General features: G+C 34.0%; 3 protein-coding genes across 3 annotated transcripts; 2 read left to right on the top strand and 1 right to left on the bottom strand.

The window, feature by feature from the left end:
- Positions 1 to 1,594: 1,594 nt before the first annotated feature.
- Positions 1,595 to 6,214, top strand: HELRODRAFT_170588 (hypothetical protein; the record flags this gene model as incomplete). The annotated part of the gene is made up of 4 exons (XM_009016390.1): positions 1,595 to 3,123; positions 3,397 to 3,460; positions 5,492 to 5,548; positions 6,188 to 6,214. The coding sequence occupies 4 exons, from the start codon at positions 1,595 to 1,597 to the stop codon at positions 6,212 to 6,214; spliced, it is 1,677 nt and encodes a 558-aa protein (XP_009014638.1).
- Positions 6,215 to 7,964: 1,750 nt separating this feature from the next.
- Positions 7,965 to 9,745, bottom strand: HELRODRAFT_170587 (hypothetical protein; the record flags this gene model as incomplete). The annotated part of the gene is made up of 3 exons (XM_009016389.1): positions 7,965 to 8,822; positions 8,949 to 8,998; positions 9,718 to 9,745. The coding sequence occupies 3 exons, from the start codon at positions 9,743 to 9,745 to the stop codon at positions 7,965 to 7,967; spliced, it is 936 nt and encodes a 311-aa protein (XP_009014637.1).
- Positions 9,746 to 15,435: 5,690 nt separating this feature from the next.
- Positions 15,436 to 16,244, top strand: HELRODRAFT_170586 (hypothetical protein; the record flags this gene model as incomplete). The annotated part of the gene is made up of 2 exons (XM_009016388.1): positions 15,436 to 15,494; positions 15,926 to 16,244. The coding sequence occupies 2 exons, from the start codon at positions 15,436 to 15,438 to the stop codon at positions 16,242 to 16,244; spliced, it is 378 nt and encodes a 125-aa protein (XP_009014636.1).
- Positions 16,245 to 22,500: the final 6,256 nt, after the last annotated feature.

The raw sequence follows: 22,500 nt of genomic DNA, 5'->3' as shown, positions 1-22,500 counted from the left end.
AATAAGCATGTCCACGTGACTCCCTTGTGCTTCCGGGATAAAAATAAGTTTGTTTTCAACAGCAGCAGCAACAGCAACAAAAAAAACAACAATAAACATCTGTTTTTTTTCCAGTTTCATTTAGTTTTGTTTCATTTATTTATTTCAAAGTTTAACTTACTTGAAACATCTTTGTTTCAATGTATACGGTTTGTTTACCTATCTTTGCTTAATCTATTTTCTACGGTTTGTTTATTTATTTGTCTATGTTTTATTTTCTATTTCCTTCCGGTGCCCAGCGACACGATTTTACATCATGCTTATCAGAGCAAGAAACATTTCAATTCAACGGCTTTTATAGTTTGGTGCGATGAATGAATGAATGAATGAATGAACGAACGAATGAATGATTGAATGAATGAATGAATGAATGAATGAATGAACGAACGAACGAACGAACAAACGAATGAAAGAATACATTTAATGAATGAATGAATGCATTTAATGAATGAATGATTGATTGAATGAATGATTGCACAATACTAATCACCATCGTCATCATTTTAGATAAAAACACGCCTACATAAACACTCACTGACGAAAAGACCTTCGAATGATTATTATCATAGAATCCGCCCACACATATGTTTGTTGATGTTGTTGTTGATGTTGTCGTTTTTGTTGTTTTTGTTTTTGTTGTTGTTGTTGTCGTCGTTGTCGTTGCTGTTGTTTTTGTTGAGGATATTGTTGAAGATGATAATGTTGATGTTGTTGATGATGATGGTGTTGATGAAGATTATACTGTTGTTGTTGTTTCTTGGCTGTGTTCTTCTTTATTTTCAAGTTCTTTCTTCGAAATTCAATCACTCTTTATTATTTTCAGTTTATTACACATTTTAAGCATTTCATTTTTTAAATTTATTCAGAATTTACGGAAAAAAATATAAGAAAAAAAATTACTATTGTAAAGACTAAATAGTAGTGTGTGTGTGTGTGTGTGTGTGTGTGTCCCCGTGTGTTTTTGTGAGCGTATGTTCATTGCCACGTACGTCATTATGACGTCATTGTCTTCGTTTATATTTAACAGGAAGTGTTTGCTTTCAACAAGATTATACACGTCGTTATCATCATCGTCATTACAAACAACAACAATAACGTCATAATTATCATCACCATCACAACCATCATCATCACCACCACAATCATCATCACCACCACAATCATCATCACCACCACAATCATCATCGCAATCATCATCATTACAATCATCATCATCACAATCATCATCATCATCCTCATCATACAAACATCATCGACAACAACGTAATCTTCATCACCATTATCAAATCACCATCATCGTCGTCAACGTCATCGCCGTAATAAACATCATCATCATCATAATAATCACTATCATCATCAACATCATAATAATCACTATCATCATCAACATCATAATAATCACTATCATCATCAACATCATAATAATCACTATCATCATCAACATCATAATAATCACTATCATCATCAACATCATAATAATCACTATCATCATCGTCATCATCATCGTCGTCATCATCATCGTCGTCATCATCGTGTAATGCTAAACACAGTCGTCATGGGCCTAGCATTCAGCAACCTAAGGGAGTCCATGTGCTCGAAGAAGAAATATGGCGATGATGGCGACAGTGACGATGGCGATGATGAGAATAAACGAAATAATAATAATGATAATAATAATAATACCAATGACAACGATGATGGAACAAATTGCTCGTCATGGTTGAAAAATAGACTTAATTTCAACAACAACAACAACAACATCAATAACAATAATAATAATAATAATAATAATAATAATAATAATAATAATAATAATAATAATATTGTCAACAACAACGATAATAAAAATAATTATTTTGAGGCAAACGCTAACTTCAACGGTGACGTATCGATCGATTTGGATGACGATTACGATGACGTAACGAATAATAGAACAATAACAATAATAAATAATAATATCAACAACAACAATAATAATAACAACAACAACAATCAACCGTCGTCAACATCAACAACGACAACAGCAATCCCATCAAAAGCTTCGCTAGAAAATTGCTCCAACATCAGCGAGGAGTTCAACAGTACCGCAGACAATAATATCTCTAACGATTATAAATCTCACCTTAAGGATGACCTACACGACGTTGGGTCAGAGTTTGAAGGTCACAGAGGTCAGGCTAAAAATAGAGATGACCCTTGTAGTGGCTCGTCGAACAATGCCGAAAAATTGGAGATTGTGGTAACGGATGAGAAGGTAGATTGTGGAGAGGATGACGTTGTTGTTGGGAAGAAAGAAGATGAGGATGTTGGGATAGGTCAGTTAGGCAACAAACAGGCAGAAGCAAACAAACAAAACCAACAACAGTTTGTACAAAAACAACAATTACAACAACAACAACAAACTCAACAACAACAGCAACAACAAACTCAACAACAACAACAACCTCAACACCGCAGGCTATCTCTGAACTACTTCAACTCTTTCAAAAACAAACTCTTCAGAAAACTATCGGCCACATCAACGCCAACATCGACTGCAGCAGCAGCAGCAGTTACGACGTCAACGACAATAACCACATACTGCAACAGTGCTGCAACAACAACGAATTACATCAAAGACAGCAAAAACTTTGTGGTGTACGTTTCCAAAAACAACACATGCACCGCCATCACTTCGGTTAACGCCACACCATCTTCAGCCACACCGAACAACCAATACCACCACCAACAACAACAAAATAAAAAAACAAAACAACATTACTTTTCGACCGATTCAGCAGCAGCAGCTGAAGCGACCACAAAACTCGCAAAAACAAAACGCCCGAGCTTGAGACAACGACTATTTAAAACTCACGCCGAGACAAAACTAACAAAAATCATCAGACAGCAAGACATTCAGCAACGAAACTTACAGCAAGCTACATCTTCAGCAGTGACATCAATATCGAATGTCAAATCACAGCAACAACATCAACAACAACGTCAACATAAGCATCATAATCGTCGTTGTGAGTTTTGTTTGGAAACGAACTGCGATGGTGCTTGTGAAAGCAGAAGCGCGTCAAAGAATAAGAAAGCTTCAATGTTGGTATTACAATTATTTCACGATTTTTTCATTCCTTTAAATATTCTTAAATGAATTTTAAATAAATTGATTTTTATAACTGGTTTAAATTGTTATTTTATTTCTTTATGAATATTAACAGGCGTCAATTTTTTTAAAGATCCTTCATTTTCTTTTACATTTCGGGTCTCATTTCTTTGGGCTACAGAAAAATTTGTATTTCAACCCATCAAAATTTTGACAAAATTAAATTTATACAAAATTAATTTTAAAAAATTTTTCTCTGACAAAAGCTTCTTCCAATTAGTGAACATCCGTCTAGAAAATTTGCATCTTGTAAACTTCAAAATGCCACAAGTACACTCTATCGTACATTGGCTGTACTGTATAATTGTTGTACTCTTGTTGTACACACACACACACCTACTTACAAACACAAACACACCCATACACACACCACACACGCGCATACACAGCCACACACAACCACACACACACTTATACATATACACAAACATGTTTTTAAACTTGTACACTGAAGTACAGGAACGTACAAACGCACGTTTAAGATGCACTTAGTAGATTGCGAAAAACAAAATAAACTAACAGATAAAGAGGCAAAACGACAAACATACCGACAAATATACCGACAAACATACCGATAGACATACCGGCAAACAGAGACAAACCGACAAACATACAGACAAACAAACTGACAGAGGAACAAAAACGCACCAACACTTCTGACGTCACAATGAATCTTCTTCAAAAGCGATTCCTGCGGTCCGTAATTTTGAAAAATACGAGCGGACTTTGTGAATAATAAAAAAAGAAGAACGTATATAGTATACACTCCAAACTCTCACACACACCACACACACAGATACACACACACGCACACATACACACACACTATCACATCAGTGCCTATGCAAACCCAGGCTCAATGACGTTCTCTGTATGTATGTATGTATGTATGTATGTATGTATGTATGTATGTATGTATGTATGTATGTATGTATGTATGTATGTATGTATGTATGTATGTATGTATGTATGTATGTATGTATGTATGTATGTATGTATGTATGTATGTATGTATGTATGTATGTATGTATGTATGTATGTATGTATGTATGTATGTATGTATGTATGTATGTATGTATGCATGCATGTATGTATGTATGTGTGCATGTATGATGTATTTCATTTCATTTTTCATTTTCAAAGTTTTATTCATAATCAACAACATATCAAATAAGTGAATAAAAGTTATGAAGTTGAATAGGCAGAGACCGAATAAGACTGTTTGTCTTGTGGTGGCCACTGCAGGTAGATACATGAATAGTTAATGAAATAAAATAAGGAAAATAACTGAAGCAGAAAAATAATTGAAGATAAATAAGCAAATGTTCGTGTCATACATATATAGACATCAAACTATGTAAATGTTCGCTCAGTACATATATAAACACATAAATGTTTAACCATTCATAAAGACCATTCATCCGCATCATTTGTTCTAACGTATTCTTAATATAATATTAGGTGGTGGAGTCGAGATCCAGTGTCAATAAAAAAGCACGGAATTTTGACTTGAAATGTTGTAGGTTTATGATGGCTCTTAGATGGGGAGGTACAAGTTCTGTCCAAATTTTAGGACCTGTTATTTTTACGCTTGTCTGGATTAATTTGAGGCGAGTTTTGTAGATATAGAAGAGAGGGGTGTGTCTAGTAGAGAGGGGTGTGTCTAGTAGAGAGGGGTGTGTCTAGTAGAGAGGGGTGTGTCTAGTAGAGAGGGGTGTGTCTAGTAGAGAGGGGTGTGTCTAGTAGAGAGGGGTGTGTCTAGTATGTATGTATGTATGTATGCATGCATGTATGTAAGTATGTATGTAATTATTTTTCTCATTCTTTTTTATTATTCCTATTACTTAACAAGATTTTTCGTGTTAGCGCTAACGAGCATTGTCGAAGATTTAACTTTGAAGACGATTTTTTAGATTCAGGCTTATTATTATCATTATTATTGTTTTTATTATTGTTATTTATATTATTGCGATAATTATTATTATTTAATTATTTTTATTTGTATTCTCGTCACTGCAACCTTCACCCATCCGTTGCCACGTTGCCCTGGGGTCGTCGTCGCTATGACAACCAGCTGAGAGTGACGTAGGATGATGTCATAATGCTCACGCACACACACACACCACACACACACCACACACACACACACACACAGAGAGAGAGAGAGAGAGAGAGAGAGAGACCACAATCAACATACGTTCTCACAAATACACACTACAAAAACACACACAGATCACAATCACACACGTATTCACATAGACACATACACACACAAACCAACAATCACACACGTACTCACAGACCCGCACAAGAATATTCGCTGCTGACATAGTATGTCTTTTAAATTGCATCAAACCAGTTGGATATATTGCAGGAAAGCTGCTGAGATAATTGTTGCTTTAGAAATTGAAATTACTAATAGTGACGTCATACATTACTTACATTATCTTACATTACCATTTAAATTTCAGTGTGTGTTGTTATCATGTGTGTGTGTGTGTGTGTGTGTGTTGTGTGTGTGTGTATGTCTGTCTGTGTGTGTGTGTATGTCTGTCTGTGTGTGTGTGCAATTGTAACTGATGTGATACAGTTACAATTGAATACCGTAATTGTATGGGACATTATTGTATGTAATAATTCACTCAAGTACAAACAGTATACATGATACAAATGTACAAACAAACAAAGATGCAAACATAATAACGAAGATATAAGCAAATATATAAATATACAAACATACAACCACACATACAACCAAACATACAAACACGCATACAAACACATATACAAACTTGCATATTGACATCTGAAACTTTTTTATTCCCTACAGTCAATTAAGACTAATTTAAAAGATTTTAAAAAAAATTATAAGCTAATTGAGAAAAATTCCACCGTGAAAGTAAAGTTAAAATAGAAAAATAAATAAAATAAACACACTAACAACCACACACACACATACAACCACACACACACACACACACACACACACACACACAGAAAGAAAGAGAAAAAGAGAAAGAGTGAAAGATACATACATACATAATTTATTGGGATGCGTGTCCAGTATTCAATGAATGACCACGGAAATGATATTAGCGATGACCCAGCTACGTATATACATATATAAGCCAATTTTTGATGATATATTTACCTATACATACGTATAATGTGAATGATGCATAGTGCATAACACACACACACACACAAACACAAACACACAGTCACACAGACACACACATATACACACAAACACACACAGATACACACACAGACACACATATACACACACAAACGCACACACACATACACACAAAAACACACAGACACACACACACATGCAACTTGCCGAAACTCGAACAAAGATATTTTTAAATAACGTCAAATGCGACAAACTAATTAAAATTGATATTCTCAGCAGCAGATGAAAAAGAAGAAAGAGAGAGAAAGAGAATAGAGAGAGAGAAAAAAAGAGAAAAAGAGAGAAAGAGAGAGAGAGAAAGAGAGAGAGAGAGAACGACAGTAAGTGCTCACAACAGGCTAAACTGGTATAAGCTTTTTTCTTGCTTGGCTTTTATTTGTCGCAGAAAGACAGAATAGCGCCTAGCACTAAATTAATTCCTAACGTGTATAAACATCGAAATGTATGTATCATTGTGTGGGAATGTGTATTGCGCATGTTTGTGCTTCTGAATGTATATGTGTGTGTTTGTATATGTTTGTTTGTGTGTGTGTGTGTATTTGAATAGGGGTATGTGTATTGTGGGCTGCTCTAGATTTTATTTGCCATTAATGTTTACGGATATATACATATACATATATATATATATATATATATATATATATATATATATATATATATATATATATATATTAATGCATTTAAGATAAGTTATATACACACACACACTCTCTCTCTCTCTCTCTCTTTCTCTATCTTTTTTCTCTCTCTCTCTCAATCTCTCTCATACACCCACACATTTTTGGATTGCTAGACAATAATCTAACATGAAATTTTCATTTTAAATTTAACGGATTTCTTATTTAGAAAAAAAAGTCATTTTGAGATGATTATTTTATTTTCGTGACGTAATTTTGAATTTGTATAGAGCTACACTTTTTTTTTATAGTTCCTAGCAGATGCGCGTGCCTGATATGTTGTACATATTCGTATTAATGTTGGAAGGAGACCATATTTTATACAGTATTGTATGAATTCTATCGAATTGTTAGCATTATTCAAGTTAAAGTTTGAAGAATTAAAAAAATTAATAAAATTAAAATTGATTAGTGCCAACAATTCGGTAGAATTCATACAACCAGTATTAGTGTAAACATAATATGTAATACTTATAAGTAACAATAATAGCGGAATAGAAATTTTTTGATGAAAATTTTCGTCATTAAGTGATTCATTTGTTAATGATGTTGAAAATGTTTTTAGTGATTTGGATGTAACGTGTGCTTTAGTGATGTTGTTTAAGCTGATGATGTTAACGTCATTGTTCATGTTACTGATGGTACGATGTTGATGTTAACAAATTTGTTGAAGACAACTTGTTGTTGTTGTTGCTGTTGTTGATATTGTTGTTGTTGTTGCTAAGATTGGTGGTTAGGTCATGTTTTAACGGAATTTTTTTTGCTCAGTTTGATTTCTCGCCCATCATCGTCATCACTTTAGTTATCGTCGCCATCTTAAAAATCATCATCACCATCATCATCATCATCACCACCACCACCATCGTCATCATCATCATTACCCCCATCACCATCATCATCATCCTCTGTTGAGTGGCTGCAGGATTTGACGGAAGTTGTTGGGATCCTTCTGCTGTTGGAGTTTCTGGATCATTTGTTGCTGGTAGTAGAGCGGCGAGTAGTCCGTTGCAGTGTTCTGTACGTTGTAACTGTTGAATCCATGAGAGGACTGTGGTAAGTAAGGGTTGATTGGTTGCTGAAGTTGGAGTTTCTGTTGCTGAAACTGTTGCTGAAACTGTTGCTGCTGCGGTTGCATCATGTGCAAATAGGCAGGCTGCAGTTGCATCACGTGCTTGCCATAGCTTAACTGATTTTGTTGTTGTTGCAGTTGCATCTGTTGCTGCTGCTGCTGTAACTGCTGTTGTTGTTGCTGTTGTTGTATCTGCAAGAGTTGCTGCTGAAACTCGTCGTGCATTTTTTGCTGCTTGACCGCCATTTCTAAAGGATTCATTCCTCGCCTGTTAATTTGAGCAGTTTGTTGCGGGTTTTGTTGCGGTTGTTGTTGCGGCTGTTGTTGCGGCTGAGAATATCTGAGCATGTTACAACTGAACATGCTCTGCTGAGAGGGTTGAGGCCTCGAGTTGTTCATGTTGTTGTACTGTAGGTTCATTGCATTCTGAAGGGAGAATATGGAGGGTCGTTGTCCGTTCATCGCTTGAGTTAATTGTTGCTGCTGTTGCAGACGTTGCTGCTGCTGCTGCTGAAAAAATTGTTGCTGTTGTTGCTGTTGCATAAATTGTTGTTGCATGAATTGTTGTTGTTGTTGTTGTTGGAGATGGTAGGGGTTGTTGGAGATGTTGTTCATCTGATCGGGGAAACGAGAGGAAGCATATGATGATGCATGGTGCATTGGTGGCTGCATGTACATGGAGTTCATCTGGAAGGAGGATGGAGAAATTATGGAGATGAAGATGACGACGACGATGGAGATGATAATGGTTATGATGATGTTGGTTGGAGATGGCGATGTTGAAGATGATAAGGATGATGATGACATTCTTACTCTTGTGCCTGCTAAGCTAATTTTTAAATGTTTTATCGTACTTCTGTCGCCTGTAGAAATGGCGGGAAATATGACAACGCATACTAATGCTTGCCATCATCGTCATCATCATCATCATCGTCATCATCATCGTCATCATCATCTTTATCACCAACATCGTCATCATTATCACCATCGTCATCATCATCATCATTATCATCATCGTCATTATTATCACCATCATCGGCCTCGTCATCATCATTATCAGCATCATCGTCATCATCAGCATCATCATCATCGTCGTCGTATTTATCAGAAATATAAAATAATAAAATACTTCTCAAATACTCCAGGTTAATGAGTATTTACTGAAGAAATGCGCCGGACGTTATGACGTTTGTAAGCAGCTCGCATAAGAAAGTCGAAAGGAGGTATATAAATAAAAGAATAAATATAGATGGAAGGGTAGAATGAAAGAAAGAATGAATAAAAGAATGAATAAAAGAAAGAATGAAAGAAAGAATGAAAGAAAGAATGACGAGTGTCACATAAAAGAGGTAAAAATATCGGCTCATAAGAGTTTGAAGGATGGCACTTCATATTTGCGTCCCTTCATTTTTTTTTTGTAACACGTTGTAACGTTGTAAAGGAGTAAAGGTGTAATGTTCTAAAGTTGTTTTGGTTCTGAATTATTGTAAAGAACGCTAATAACGGTTTTAAATATACTAGACACAAACTTTAACCCTAAATTGATACTATACCACCAACTGTTATTACTAAAAATACATACCCATCTGTTTGAAAATGACGATTGACATGTCTGGTCACACACACACACACACACACATACACACATACATACATACACACACACACACACATACATACACACGCATGCACACACACACATACACGTCCATACAGAGAAATACACGCATACAATCAAATACATTTGCAAAGTCGAACATGCACCAGTCTTTCTAAATGCTTTCTTTCATTCGTTCAATTCACTAGGCAATCAATCACTCTAGAAAAATCACCATCCATTCATCAATCAATTAGTTTCTCAGCTTTTTGATTATTTAGTTAGAGCAATTTTTCAAATTTTTTTCTCAAATTTTTACGATTTTTAAAGGTAATTCATTTTTTGCCCCGTTTGAAAATCAAACAATTTTTTCTAAAAATTAGGACTTTTATAACCAACTTACAATTTCTTATGAACTACAGATAAAACAGCCTGTGATAGAGTATCTCGATGTATCAGGATGAATAGTATATCATCTTATCATCATGATACAACTCATCACAGTTCATCACAGTTCACAGAATTTCAAACTTAAATTCACAGTATAAAACATGGGAAAAAATAACCTAAGGGGAATTAAAACGCATTTAAGCTATCAAAACTTAAATTATCCTACCGTCACATACACACACACTTACACACACACACACATACACACACGCGTACGCACACACACACACAAACACAAATGGCTAATTTTTTATTCACGTAAATAATTGCATTCGTGATCAGTGAAATGAACGCTGGACAATGTTATAACGCATTTATCCAGCCCACCACCATCATTATTATCATTTCACACGTTGACACACACACACTTGCACGCGCTCACACGTACATGTATTCACAGACATCACAGACACATAAATGTAGATAATTGAATAAATAAATAACTTTCTCACTTTCTCTTGCTCTCTCTCTCTCTCTCACTCTTTTTCTCTCTTTTTTTGAAATCTTCTGAACGTGATTAAGAATAAATTTTGAAATAATATTTTTCCGTTGATTGTACAGCACAAGCACTTGAATGAACAAAAGATAGAATTAATAGATAAAAAAAGTATTAGAAGTAGTTGCAGCAGCAGTAGTAGTAGTAGTAGTTGTTGTAGTAGTAGTAGTAGTAGCAGTAGTAGTAGCAGCAATAGTAGTAATAGTAGTATAGTAGTATAGCAGCAGCAGCAGTAGTAGTAGTAGTAGTGGCAGCTGGGGCAGATTTAGTAGAAATACTGACTGTAAAACTAGTTTTTTAGTGAATAATTTAGTTGCAGTGGTAGAAAAATCATTAAAAAAGGGGCGGAATTCATGTCAATAGTTATAATACCATTTAAAAAGTATTAAAAACATTTTAAAATGTATTTAAATAACTTAAAAGAGTAATAAAATCATTGATTAAAGTAGAGAAACCCTAACCAAAAGTCCTGAAATTGTTACTAAGCATTGTAAAATTAATACTAAAAGTAAAATTTCAGTGGTGGCAGTATCATTCTTGCCAGTACCATCTGTTAAAACCTTTTAAAATTGAGAGCGTGTTAGTCTAGCTCTGTGATAATAGCGTTGAAAAAAGTTTGGGTTGCTGTGGGGTAGAGTTGTTATTGTAATGTATTGCTGTTCATGTAATGTAATGTGATGTGACGTAACAATAGACAGATAGAAAGAAAGACAAAAAAAGAAATGGATGAATAAAAATAAATGACTGAATGAATGAATGGAAACAAAAAAATGTATGAATACAAAAATAAGAAAATAATTAGATGGGTAGAAGAAGTACATGTTTGTGTGTGTGTGTGTGTGTGTAACTAGACAATTTTTCAAACATGCAATAGTGAAAAATGATTTTCAGACACAATTTTCCTTCCACACAATTAGCCAATTGTGGCTCTTCTACATATTTTTTCTTTTTTCTTATTGTTTATCTATTTATTTTTCAAATATTCATTAGTTACTACTGAAATTGTCCTAAATCATGAGTGGGCAAATTTTTTGCTGCGAGGTCCGCATTGAGAACTATTTTACCTTTGAAGGGCCGCACATGTACTTAAATAGCAAAGTTTTTCGATCCGAGGAGAATTTTTGTAAAATTTGTGGCTCCTTTTTTCATCATAATGTCTGGCTGACGACCCTTTTTTGTCGAACAGTGCCTCGCGGGGCCGCATAAAATAGCTCCGCGGGCCGCATGCGGTCCGTAGTTGGCCACCCCTGGCTGGCGTAGCGTAATGTTTTAAAAATCTAAGTAGAATGATATCTGAGTGGATGGTTGAGTGCTCTGTCCTTGATTGCATATGAAAACATCAGAACAACTCAGTGCAGCTCAAGTTATGCAGCGAAATGTCTGAACGTTTCAATGTGATGGAATTATTTTTGATGACGACAGCATCATCTAACGAAGGAACATTTGCTGTTCCTGAATGTAAAGCTGGAAAAAAATGGAAAAGAAAAAAAATATTTCAAGAGTGAATGACGACGAACGTACATCCATTCATCTAACTCGTACAACTGCATGTCGTTTTGGTCATTATTATGATTATTTATTATGAAAGTATTATGATTATTATGATTGTATTAGAAATGAAATATTATTGACAGTTATGAGCGCACGTATGTTTGTGTGTTTGTGTTTGTGTGTGTGTGTTTGTGTGTGTGTTTGCATATTTATCCGTAACGTTCAAGCAAATGTTTAGGTACTTATAATTCAATGACAAAATGCTGAAGATACTGTCTAAATCAAATTAACCCATTTCCTTAGCTTCTACAAAAACTTGCGTACACGCATGCGCGCAAATACAGGTAGCAGAGAAATGCTTTACGATGTTTATTGTAGAAAAATAGCGCAAGATGAGAACTGGGAGAAGCCAGCCTCCTATCAATGATATCCCATCTGCAAATACTTAACTCATCTAGTTACTATCTCTGGATGCGTAGGTACGCCGACTTAACAGACACACGCATAAAACGTATGCGTGTATGTGCACCAATTATACACGCAAATTTCGTGTACCCATGTTTTTGCACGTATGTATAAGTAAGTTTGCACAAATACCCATAAATACAAACACACACATACACACACAAACACACATACACTGAAACAGGCATTGATTTATGAACAGTGTTATGGAATAGACACCATGCGTTATGCCTGCGTTTTTGTGTGCGTTCGTTAATGCATGCGTGTATGCGTGTGTGAATATGTTTGTGTTTGTGTGTGTATGTGTGTAAATGTGTGTGCGAATGTGTGTGCGTGTGTATAATGTACATAATTACTACCATTTCTGTCCCATAGATACAACAACCAACAGCCAACAACAGCCAACAACAACTACCCCAGTATATGCCGCTATGCAAACATGTACTGTACATATACTAAACGGAAACCGGCACGAATTTATGACAAAATTGTTTCAAACTAGAATCACTATCCATAATATTATCATCAAATATTTTTTTTATTTATTTATTTTAAATAGTTATTTTCTGTTATTTTTATTTGAAAATCATTTTATTCATTGAGATTGTTTTTCTGTAAAGTTGTTAAAACTGTTTTATCATTGTTACACGCAAATTTTACGCATAGGTCTGGCGTTTTTTTCTGAACTCATATAGCTACATACGTTAAAAAAAACTTCCAACACAAATATTACAAAACTGACCTAATGTCAATAAATTTTCTTACTACAAATAAATAATTATATGTATATAACAAATTTATTCTCAAGAGTTACGAGAAAAAAAATTATTTTTCAACCACCTTAACTTCTTCTCATAAACACTGGTGGAGACTCTAGCAGAGGTTGGAAATATAATAAATGAATGTGAAAATTTGGTTTGCGGTGCAGTACTGAATGATAAATGATCATTTGCTGCTTTGTTGTACAAATTTTTGTTTCTATGGTGGTAGGTAGGTAGGTAGGCGCATATTGATGGATACACATTCATACACATTCATACACACGTACCCACAATCCCACACACACACAAATACACACACAACTTACGCACACACACACAACGTACGCACACACACACAAACAAACTTTGCATGATTTAACTATAGACCTTATCAAAACTTTGTCCTTTACAAGGGGTTTGAAAATGAAACTGCTCAATTGCTTAATTAGCTTTGGTGTTGATAATAAATTAATTGAAACTACAATAATTGAGAGATTTTGCTTGAATCTAATAGAATACGTGAAAGAAATGATGAGTGACTGAGCAAACAAAAGAATGAATTAAATGAATGAAATGAATGAAGGAACGAAAGTTGAAAGAACGAATGATTAATTTCATGAACAGCCAAAAATAAAACCTTTTTTCTGATTGATGGCTCGCAAGATCAGACGCCAACCGTAGATCCACTGAATATGTCTATCCGATACCTTTTGCTGCTACTACAGCTACTACTACAGCTGCTGGTACTCTCGTTACTACTGGTGGTACTGTTACTGATTATGGTGTTAGCGCCGCCCGTACTGACTATGACGTTAAACGTTACCTGTCTTTGTTTGAAATAGGTGAATTGTGAATTATAACCAGAATTCAAGAATAATTCAATAATTATTATAGTTAAATAATTCAATAATTATTATAGCTGAAAAAAAAACTTGAGCCGTACTGAAGGGAGAATGTTTGTCGGACCGCGTTTCATTGTTTGTTTGTTGTTTGTTCCTCATTAAAAACATACACGTCAACTCATTTGTTTTCGTGACGTCATTTTCAAAGATTTCAAAACTATAGATTAATAATTATGATAATAATAAAAATAATTATGATAATAATAATAATAACTATAGCCATATTACATGTCTATAGGTAGATACCTGGTCCCAATTTGAATTGCACTAGGGCTACATTTGACGCCAACATAACCAACACATTAAAATCATTAAACACAACATTAAAAAAGCACTCTCTGGATAGCTCTTCACGAAATAAATGGTTATATCCGCTAATAAAAGTATGAATGTAACACATACATACACACAAACACACACACAAACACACACAAACACACACAAACAGATATACATACACATGAGCGTACACACATATACAAACACACAAAGTGATATATATGTTGTGTGGTACATCAACACACACTTTTTTCTCCAAATGTAGGTGTTACGCGTTTGAATGAAAATGATTTGCTTAAATTTGCTTTTAAAATCAGCAATTTTACTCTACTACTGCTGCTACTGCTACTACTACTACTACTACTACTACTACTACTACTACTACTACTACTACTACTACTACTACTACCACTACTACTACTACTACTATTACTACTACTACTACTATTACTACTATTATATAATATTATTATTATTAACACTAATAGCTTCAGCGCAATCAATATTAACAATAATAAGAATAATTTTTATAAAAATATAAATAAAAATATAAATAAATAAATAATAATAATATGCGTAGAGATCATAAGGAGAGAGAGAGAGAGAGAGAGAGAGAGAGAGGGAGAGATGAAAAGATATCGTGAGTGTTTGACCTGCAATAACTGTCTCTTTCGTCATTTTTCATAACGTAGTCAGTGTTTCATCTCTATCTGTATCTGTATCTATTCTATTCTATTCATTCATTTGTTTGTTTGTTTGTTTGTCTGTTACAAATATTCAATCTCTCAGCTATTGATTTTTATTTATTTTTATTTATTTATTTTTATTTATTTTTATCTATCATATTTAGCTGTGAACAATGCCGCCTTATAAATTTCAACAAACAAAGGAAGAACATTTGTGTGTGGTGGGTTACGGGTGCAGGCACACACAAACACCCACACCCACACATACATACACATACATTCACACAATCACACAAAGATAAACACACATACACATCCACACATACATACACATACACCCACATACCCATACATTCACACATCCACACATACATACACATCCACACATTCACACAGCCACACATAGATACACACACATACACACATAAATACACACACACACACATACACATAGATGCCTTAATTTGTTTTTTAGATAGATAGAAATTACTGACAAGGCGACAGAAGTTGACTTACTTTCATAAATGGGGCTTTGACCACGTGTAATTTTTTTCTTTTTAATGTTCCGATTTGTCATAATAATAATATAATTAATAATAATAATAATGATATTAATAATAAAACGATATAATAACAATAAAATAATTTTAAACGCCACTACAGATTCACCATAACTTCAGCAATCGCAACAACCCAAGCTACTTCCGCTGCTACGACGGCGACGACGAACGCAAAACACAACAAAAGCCACAAAAAACCACCGCAATCGTCCTCCCCAATACCTGTCAATCATCCGTCAAGCCGCGCCTACTCGATCCTGACACTCCCGTCCAACGACGGATTTCCGGAACGAGGAGGATCCTCTTCCTATAGGAGGGATTCATTTTTCAATCGCTGTCTTTTTGACAATGAGGAGTTTGATATCGGCAGTCCGAACCGGTCCAATGTCTCCAGGCAGTCTTCCGTTGCAGCTGACTCGTGAGTTTGCCGTCTGGTGTGGCGTGTGGTTTGGCGAGTCGTCGTGTGGTTTGGCGTGTCGTCGTGTGGTTTAGCGTGTCGTCGTGTGTGGCATATCGTCATGTATGGTGTCGTCGAGTGGTGTGTCGTTGAGTGGTGTGTCTTCATCATCATCATCATCCTCATCATCATCATCATCATCATCACTAATCCTCATCATCACCATCTTCGTCGTTGTCATCCATTTTTGTCATCTTCATTTATTCTTCATTACCATCGAAGTTTAATTATTACTATTATAGCATTTGTAATAAAGACGACTACTACTGCTTTCATTACTACTTCCACTGCTGCTGCTGCTACTACAACTACTGCTACTACTGACTGCTACTACAACAACTACTACACTGCCACAAAGATAATTACTCAAAAAATTGCTCATGAATTAATTAGATATCTTGAAAAAATTTTCTATCTAGGAAAATGTTTCAAGATGGAAGTGAATTTTTAAATTGAATTTTCACAAAGTTGCATAATTATTTCACTGCCAAGAGATGGTTTTTAAAATTTTTTCATACAATTTTTTCATTAGTAGCAGTAGTTGTGGTAGTAGCAGTAGTAGTAGCAGCAGTAGTGGGTGTAGTATTAAAAGCAGTAGTAGTAGCAGTAGTTATTGGATGAATTATTTTTTTTCAAACATACTCGAATGACAAAAAAACAATTAATGAATGTTTGAAAATAATAATGAGAGAAAAATATAATCATTCGAACATATGCATATTTAAAAAAACTTGCAGACATGTATCTCACTGAACAGACAAATAAACAAACATGCAAACAAACAATCAATAGACCAAACAAAAGAACAAACAAACAAACAAACCTTTTTATTGTTTATTGACAACCTAAACAACTAAAAAACAACATCAACAAAATCTTCTCTGAAAACTTCTGCAGAAACATGGCATCGTATTCTTCTTTGATTAGTGCATTAATGAACCAAAATACTAATAGTATTGTCAATTTTGTAGTAATCTTATTCAACATTGTATTCACTTTTATAAAACATCTACCACCCCTACTACTGCTGCTACTACTACTACTACTACTGCTACTACTACTACTACTACTACCGTATTACTACTACTACTGCTACTACAGCTACCACTACTACTGCGGCTACTACTACTGCTGCTACTACTACTGTCAAGCTAAAAACATGAAGATACTCAAAACACACAAATACATGCATAACAATACGAATACAAAAAGCATACAAGCACATAAAAATGTAAATAAGTGATGAAACAACATAAAAACACATGTTAAATACAAAGAACCAGTATCAAACATCAAATAGTTTAAGCAAACAAAACAAACACCTATACAAGACATAAAAATAAAACAAACCAATCCAAATGTGCATTCTTAATTGAAGTTTACGCGTTCATGCTTCGTGTAAAATTCTGAATTTTTTTTCAGTTGATACCTTTGGAAATAAAAGTGACAACAATGCCAAAGTATTAGTATTAGTAGTAGTAGTTGTTGTTGTTGTTGCTGTTGTTGTTGTAGTAGTAACAGTAGTAGTAGTAGTACTAGCAGCAGAGTAGAAGCAGTAGTGGTACCATTTTAATAGTAGTAGTAGTAAGAGTAGCAGCGGATGTAGCAGTAATGCTGCTAGTAAAAATATTAGTTCTAGGAAATAAAAATATTTCTAGAAGTAGTAATGGTAGAATTTGCTGTAGTAGTAACATGAATTTTATAATAGTACTATAAGTAGTAAAAGCAGTACTAACAGCAGTATTAGTAGCAGTTGAAGCAGCTTTACTTGCTGTTTTAGTGGCCGTGCTAATAGAGTTTGCAATTATGTAGTAGTTAACGTTGCATTACTTTTAAATGGTTTTGGAAAATAATTTTGGAAACATTTTCAGAATAGAAATAATTTTGAAAGTACAGAACATGAAAGTGTAGAGAAATTATTTTTGAATTAAATTTCGAAGTTTTCTGGAATTTGAAATGACAAATTCTTGTTAAAAATTCTCGTTAAAATGATTCAACAGAATTTTGATGTGGAGGTGGGCAAAAAATATCTGCCGCTACTGCTACTACTACCACTACTACTACTATTACTACTACTACTACTACTGCTACTACCACTACTACTACTACTACTACTACTACTACTACTACTACTACTACTACTACTACTACTACTACTACTACTACACTATTACCGCTATTACTATCGTTACTACTACTACTTCTACGATTACTGCTGCTACTACTATTACTACTACTACTAATTTGCTAGAATTTAAAAAAAATGTTTAAATATGTAGCTAGTCTATGTTTTGAATGTCATTTAGATTAACTGTTTTGTCAGAAAATTATCTACTTTTTGTTTTTATTTTTGCGAAAATTGTTGATGAATTCTTAGAAGGCTGTTGGGCGTTTTGGCATTTCATTAGCGGAGGCAAACAGGATGCGGTTTTAGGTTTTTGTCTCCCTTAGTCCTTGCCGATTTGCACCTGAAATAGTTTGAAAAATGAGCAAACATATGATAGTTTCTATGAGAATAAAGAAGGCGTGGGTGTTTTGCATTTTGTTCGTTGTAAATGAGTGAGTGAGTGAGTGAGTGAGTGAGTGAGTGAGTGAGTGAGTGAGTGAGTGAGTGAGTGAGTGAGTGAGTGAGTGAGTGAGTGAGTGAGTGAGTGAGTGAGTGAGTGAGTGAGTGAGTGAGTGAGTGAGTGAGTGAGTGAGTGAGTGAGTGAGTGAGTGAGTGAGTGAGTGAGTGAGTGAGTGAGTGAGTGAGTGAGTGAGTGAGTGAGTGAGTGAGTGAGTGAGTGAGTGAGTGAGTGAGTGAACAAGTAAGTGAAGTATTATTATTAAAATGCTAGTTGTGCTCATCCAATCATCATCTGCTCATATAATATTAACGATGACCATAAAAATAATTATGACCATAAGATTAGTTTGTTGGTAATAATAGTAGCATGGACGAAATTTAAAAACAAATTTCTTTACTAAAAGCCAACATCCTATACAAAAAACTCTCCAAAGTGTAGAGAACCTAGATACAATCCTAATTTAACGGCACAACATCCAAACGCAATTCAATATACACCTCGCCACACCCCGCCACACCGCGCCACATCGAGCCACATCACATCATCTTATGTTAGATTACATTACAGTTATCACAATACTTCAAGACACATTATGTGCAATCACATCAGATTATATTTTATTATGTGCTATAGTAATGGAGTTTTTTAATTTTTAGATAGTTGAATTATGCATTCTTACTTAATTATTCATAAATTTGAGTTCAAACGTTTGCCTTTCTGTCTAATTTTCACAAAATTTATTACCGTTGTAGAATTAATGTATGCACTTTATTTTTCCGTTCTTCATTGTTTTCATTCTTTTATTCATTCATTTATTCAATCAATCATTCAATCATTCATTCGTTTTTGTATATTTTCATTTATCCATTCATTCTTTTGTTCGTTTTGCATTTTATCATTCTTTTCATCCATTCATTCACACTTCTATCTGGTGATAAAAATTCCCTCCTTGTTTTATTCATTCATTCGTTCGTTCGTTCTTTCATTCATTCATTCGTTCGTTCGTTCTTTCATTCATTCATTCATTTTCAACATAGTAAATTCATTCGTGACTTTTAATTTCTATCATGATTTGTTATAATCCAGAACAATAGCATTTATTATTTATGCAATCAATGAAAATATGTATTTATGTAGAGAGAGAGAGAGAGAGAGAGAGAGAGAGAGAGAGAGAGAAAAGGAGAGAGATTCAATATTTCCGAAAGCAATAAACACGTATTTATTTAAGGACAAATTTGTTTTATTTGATTTATAGAGGGTAAGTTTTTTTGTATCAGATACAATACAATAAAATACAATAAAATACAACACATTACAATACAATACAACATATTACAATACAATACAATACAACACATTACAATACATTACAATTCCAACCAACAATACAATCCCATACGACACAACACACTCAACGATGTCACACAGTAATATATGTACAGTACAATGGTATATCGTTGCAACACGAAACAAAACCATCTAACAATAACATAACATAACATAACAAAGATTTTTTACAGTGAATCAAGAAGACTAAAAAACTAAGGCATATTATTTCATCTCCAAGTTTGTTCCACTCGTTGACAACTCTGCAGCTGAAAAATTTTTGCTTTATCAATCTCGAGTTTTTATAAAGATCTTACACTTGTTATATTGTTGAATATTGCCCTCTTGTTTTACTGTTTGTATTAAGCTCAAAAAATTTCACTGATTCCAAATTCTCCTTCACAGTGATGATTTTGTATGCCTGAATCAAATCTCCTCTTATTTTCCTTCTGTTTCTAATGTTGCTAATCCACAAACGTTTAATCTGCCTTCATATGGCATACTGCGACACTCCTTCATCATTCTCGTTGCTATCCTTTGAATATTCTCGAGCATAGGTTCAATATGACAATCACATCTCTGCTCTTTACTATTCTTTTTATCATACCCAAAGTCCTGTTTGCATTGCCGTGCCACCTTACCATTCCGATGAATTATCACCCCTAGATCCTTTTCCTCTTCTACATATTTTAGTGGTGTGTCTCCAAGTTTGAATACGTCTGCCTTGTTGTTCGCTTCCATATGTGTAATGCAATTTGTTGGTATTGAATACCATCTGCCAATCCTCTGGCCATTCGCATATATTTTAAAACAAACCGATTCGATACGATACGATGCTTCGTTGAAAGATTTGAAAACGTGGATTAAGCAGATATTAAATAAACAGTGAGTGATTGACGGAAAATTTTGAATAAAAATGAAAAAAGATAAAATACTTAATATAATAAGAGTTATTATACTTACTACTATTAATTAATTATTAGTTATTATTGTTATTAATTTTGTTATTTTTATTATTATTATTAATATTTTTGGCGGGAGAAACATGCAATAGACAATGTTTTTCTATCGTAAAACTGTTTGAGATGGCCATAAATGAAATGGAGATCATGTTTTCGTTTTTGTTGTTGTTGTCGTTGTAATTGTAGATTGTTGTTGTTGTTAATGTTGTTGTTGTTATTGTTGTTAATGTTGTTGTTGTTAATGTTGTTATTATGCTTGTTGTTAATGTTGTTGTTGTTATTGTTGTTAATGTTGTTGTTGTTAATGTTGTTATTATGTTTGTTGTTAATGTTGTTGTTGTTATTGTTGTTAATGTTGTTGTTGTTAATGTTGTTATTATGTTTGTTGTTAATGTTGTTGTTGTTGATATTTTTCTCATTAACTTTCTCATTTGTTGCACATATTTCTAATTAATGTTAAAAAGTTATTCGGATTGTAGTAGGTAGGTAGGTGTATACATAATTCGGAGTTTTTTTCCCCGAGTTGCACCTTTATGAAATTTGGAAAATGTTACCTTTTTTCGCCTGTTTTAATGATAAGAAAGAAAATGCAAAACACAAATCACGAAACAAATTATAGAACAGAACTAAAAACAAGGCTAAAAGAAAGAACCCAAAGAGATTAGGCAGTTGCTGAATTAAATTCTTCAAATGCAAACCAACAGCCACCCGCATTTGCATATACATCGAATCGCACTTTGAACACGACACATGCCTACATACACAACCTCAACGGTATATAGACTAGACAAACTTAGGCATGTCTAAAAACACTTCCCTATATGCCTTCTAAAGTATACAAATCGATTTGGGTACGTACGTACATTTGGAAAGTGAACGTTTATAATGTATCTGTTTATAACGTATCTGTTTATAACGTATCTGTTTATAACGTATTTGTTTATAACGTACTCTCTTATAATGTACATACGTGCAAGTACAACTACATAAAGTACAGATAGGTGTATCATACATATATATCATGCTTATAAATAGATCCATAATTGAATTTATTTATAAACATGACATTATTTTGGAAAGTGTTTTGGTCCTGAATTGAATAATAACCTGTTCATGCCTGGAGAAAATAGATCATTTTTTTATTTTAGGACCTTAATCAGTCATTCTTGGACTGGTTTACACGCACATACATACTCGCACACACATACAAACACAGACACATACGTGGACACACAAAATGTATATATATGTATATATATATATATATATATATATATATATATATATATATATATACATTAACAACATCAACAACAACACCATCATCAATACCAGCAACATCAACATCAACAACATCAGCAACAAC

The sequence above is a fragment of the Helobdella robusta genome, assembly GCF_000326865.2.
Source record: "Helobdella robusta unplaced genomic scaffold HELROscaffold_18, whole genome shotgun sequence".
Taxonomy (NCBI): Eukaryota; Metazoa; Annelida; class Clitellata; order Rhynchobdellida; family Glossiphoniidae; genus Helobdella; species Helobdella robusta.
The sequence above is the reverse complement of the archived record's forward strand: the minus strand, read 5'-3'. Positions and strand labels throughout refer to the sequence as shown.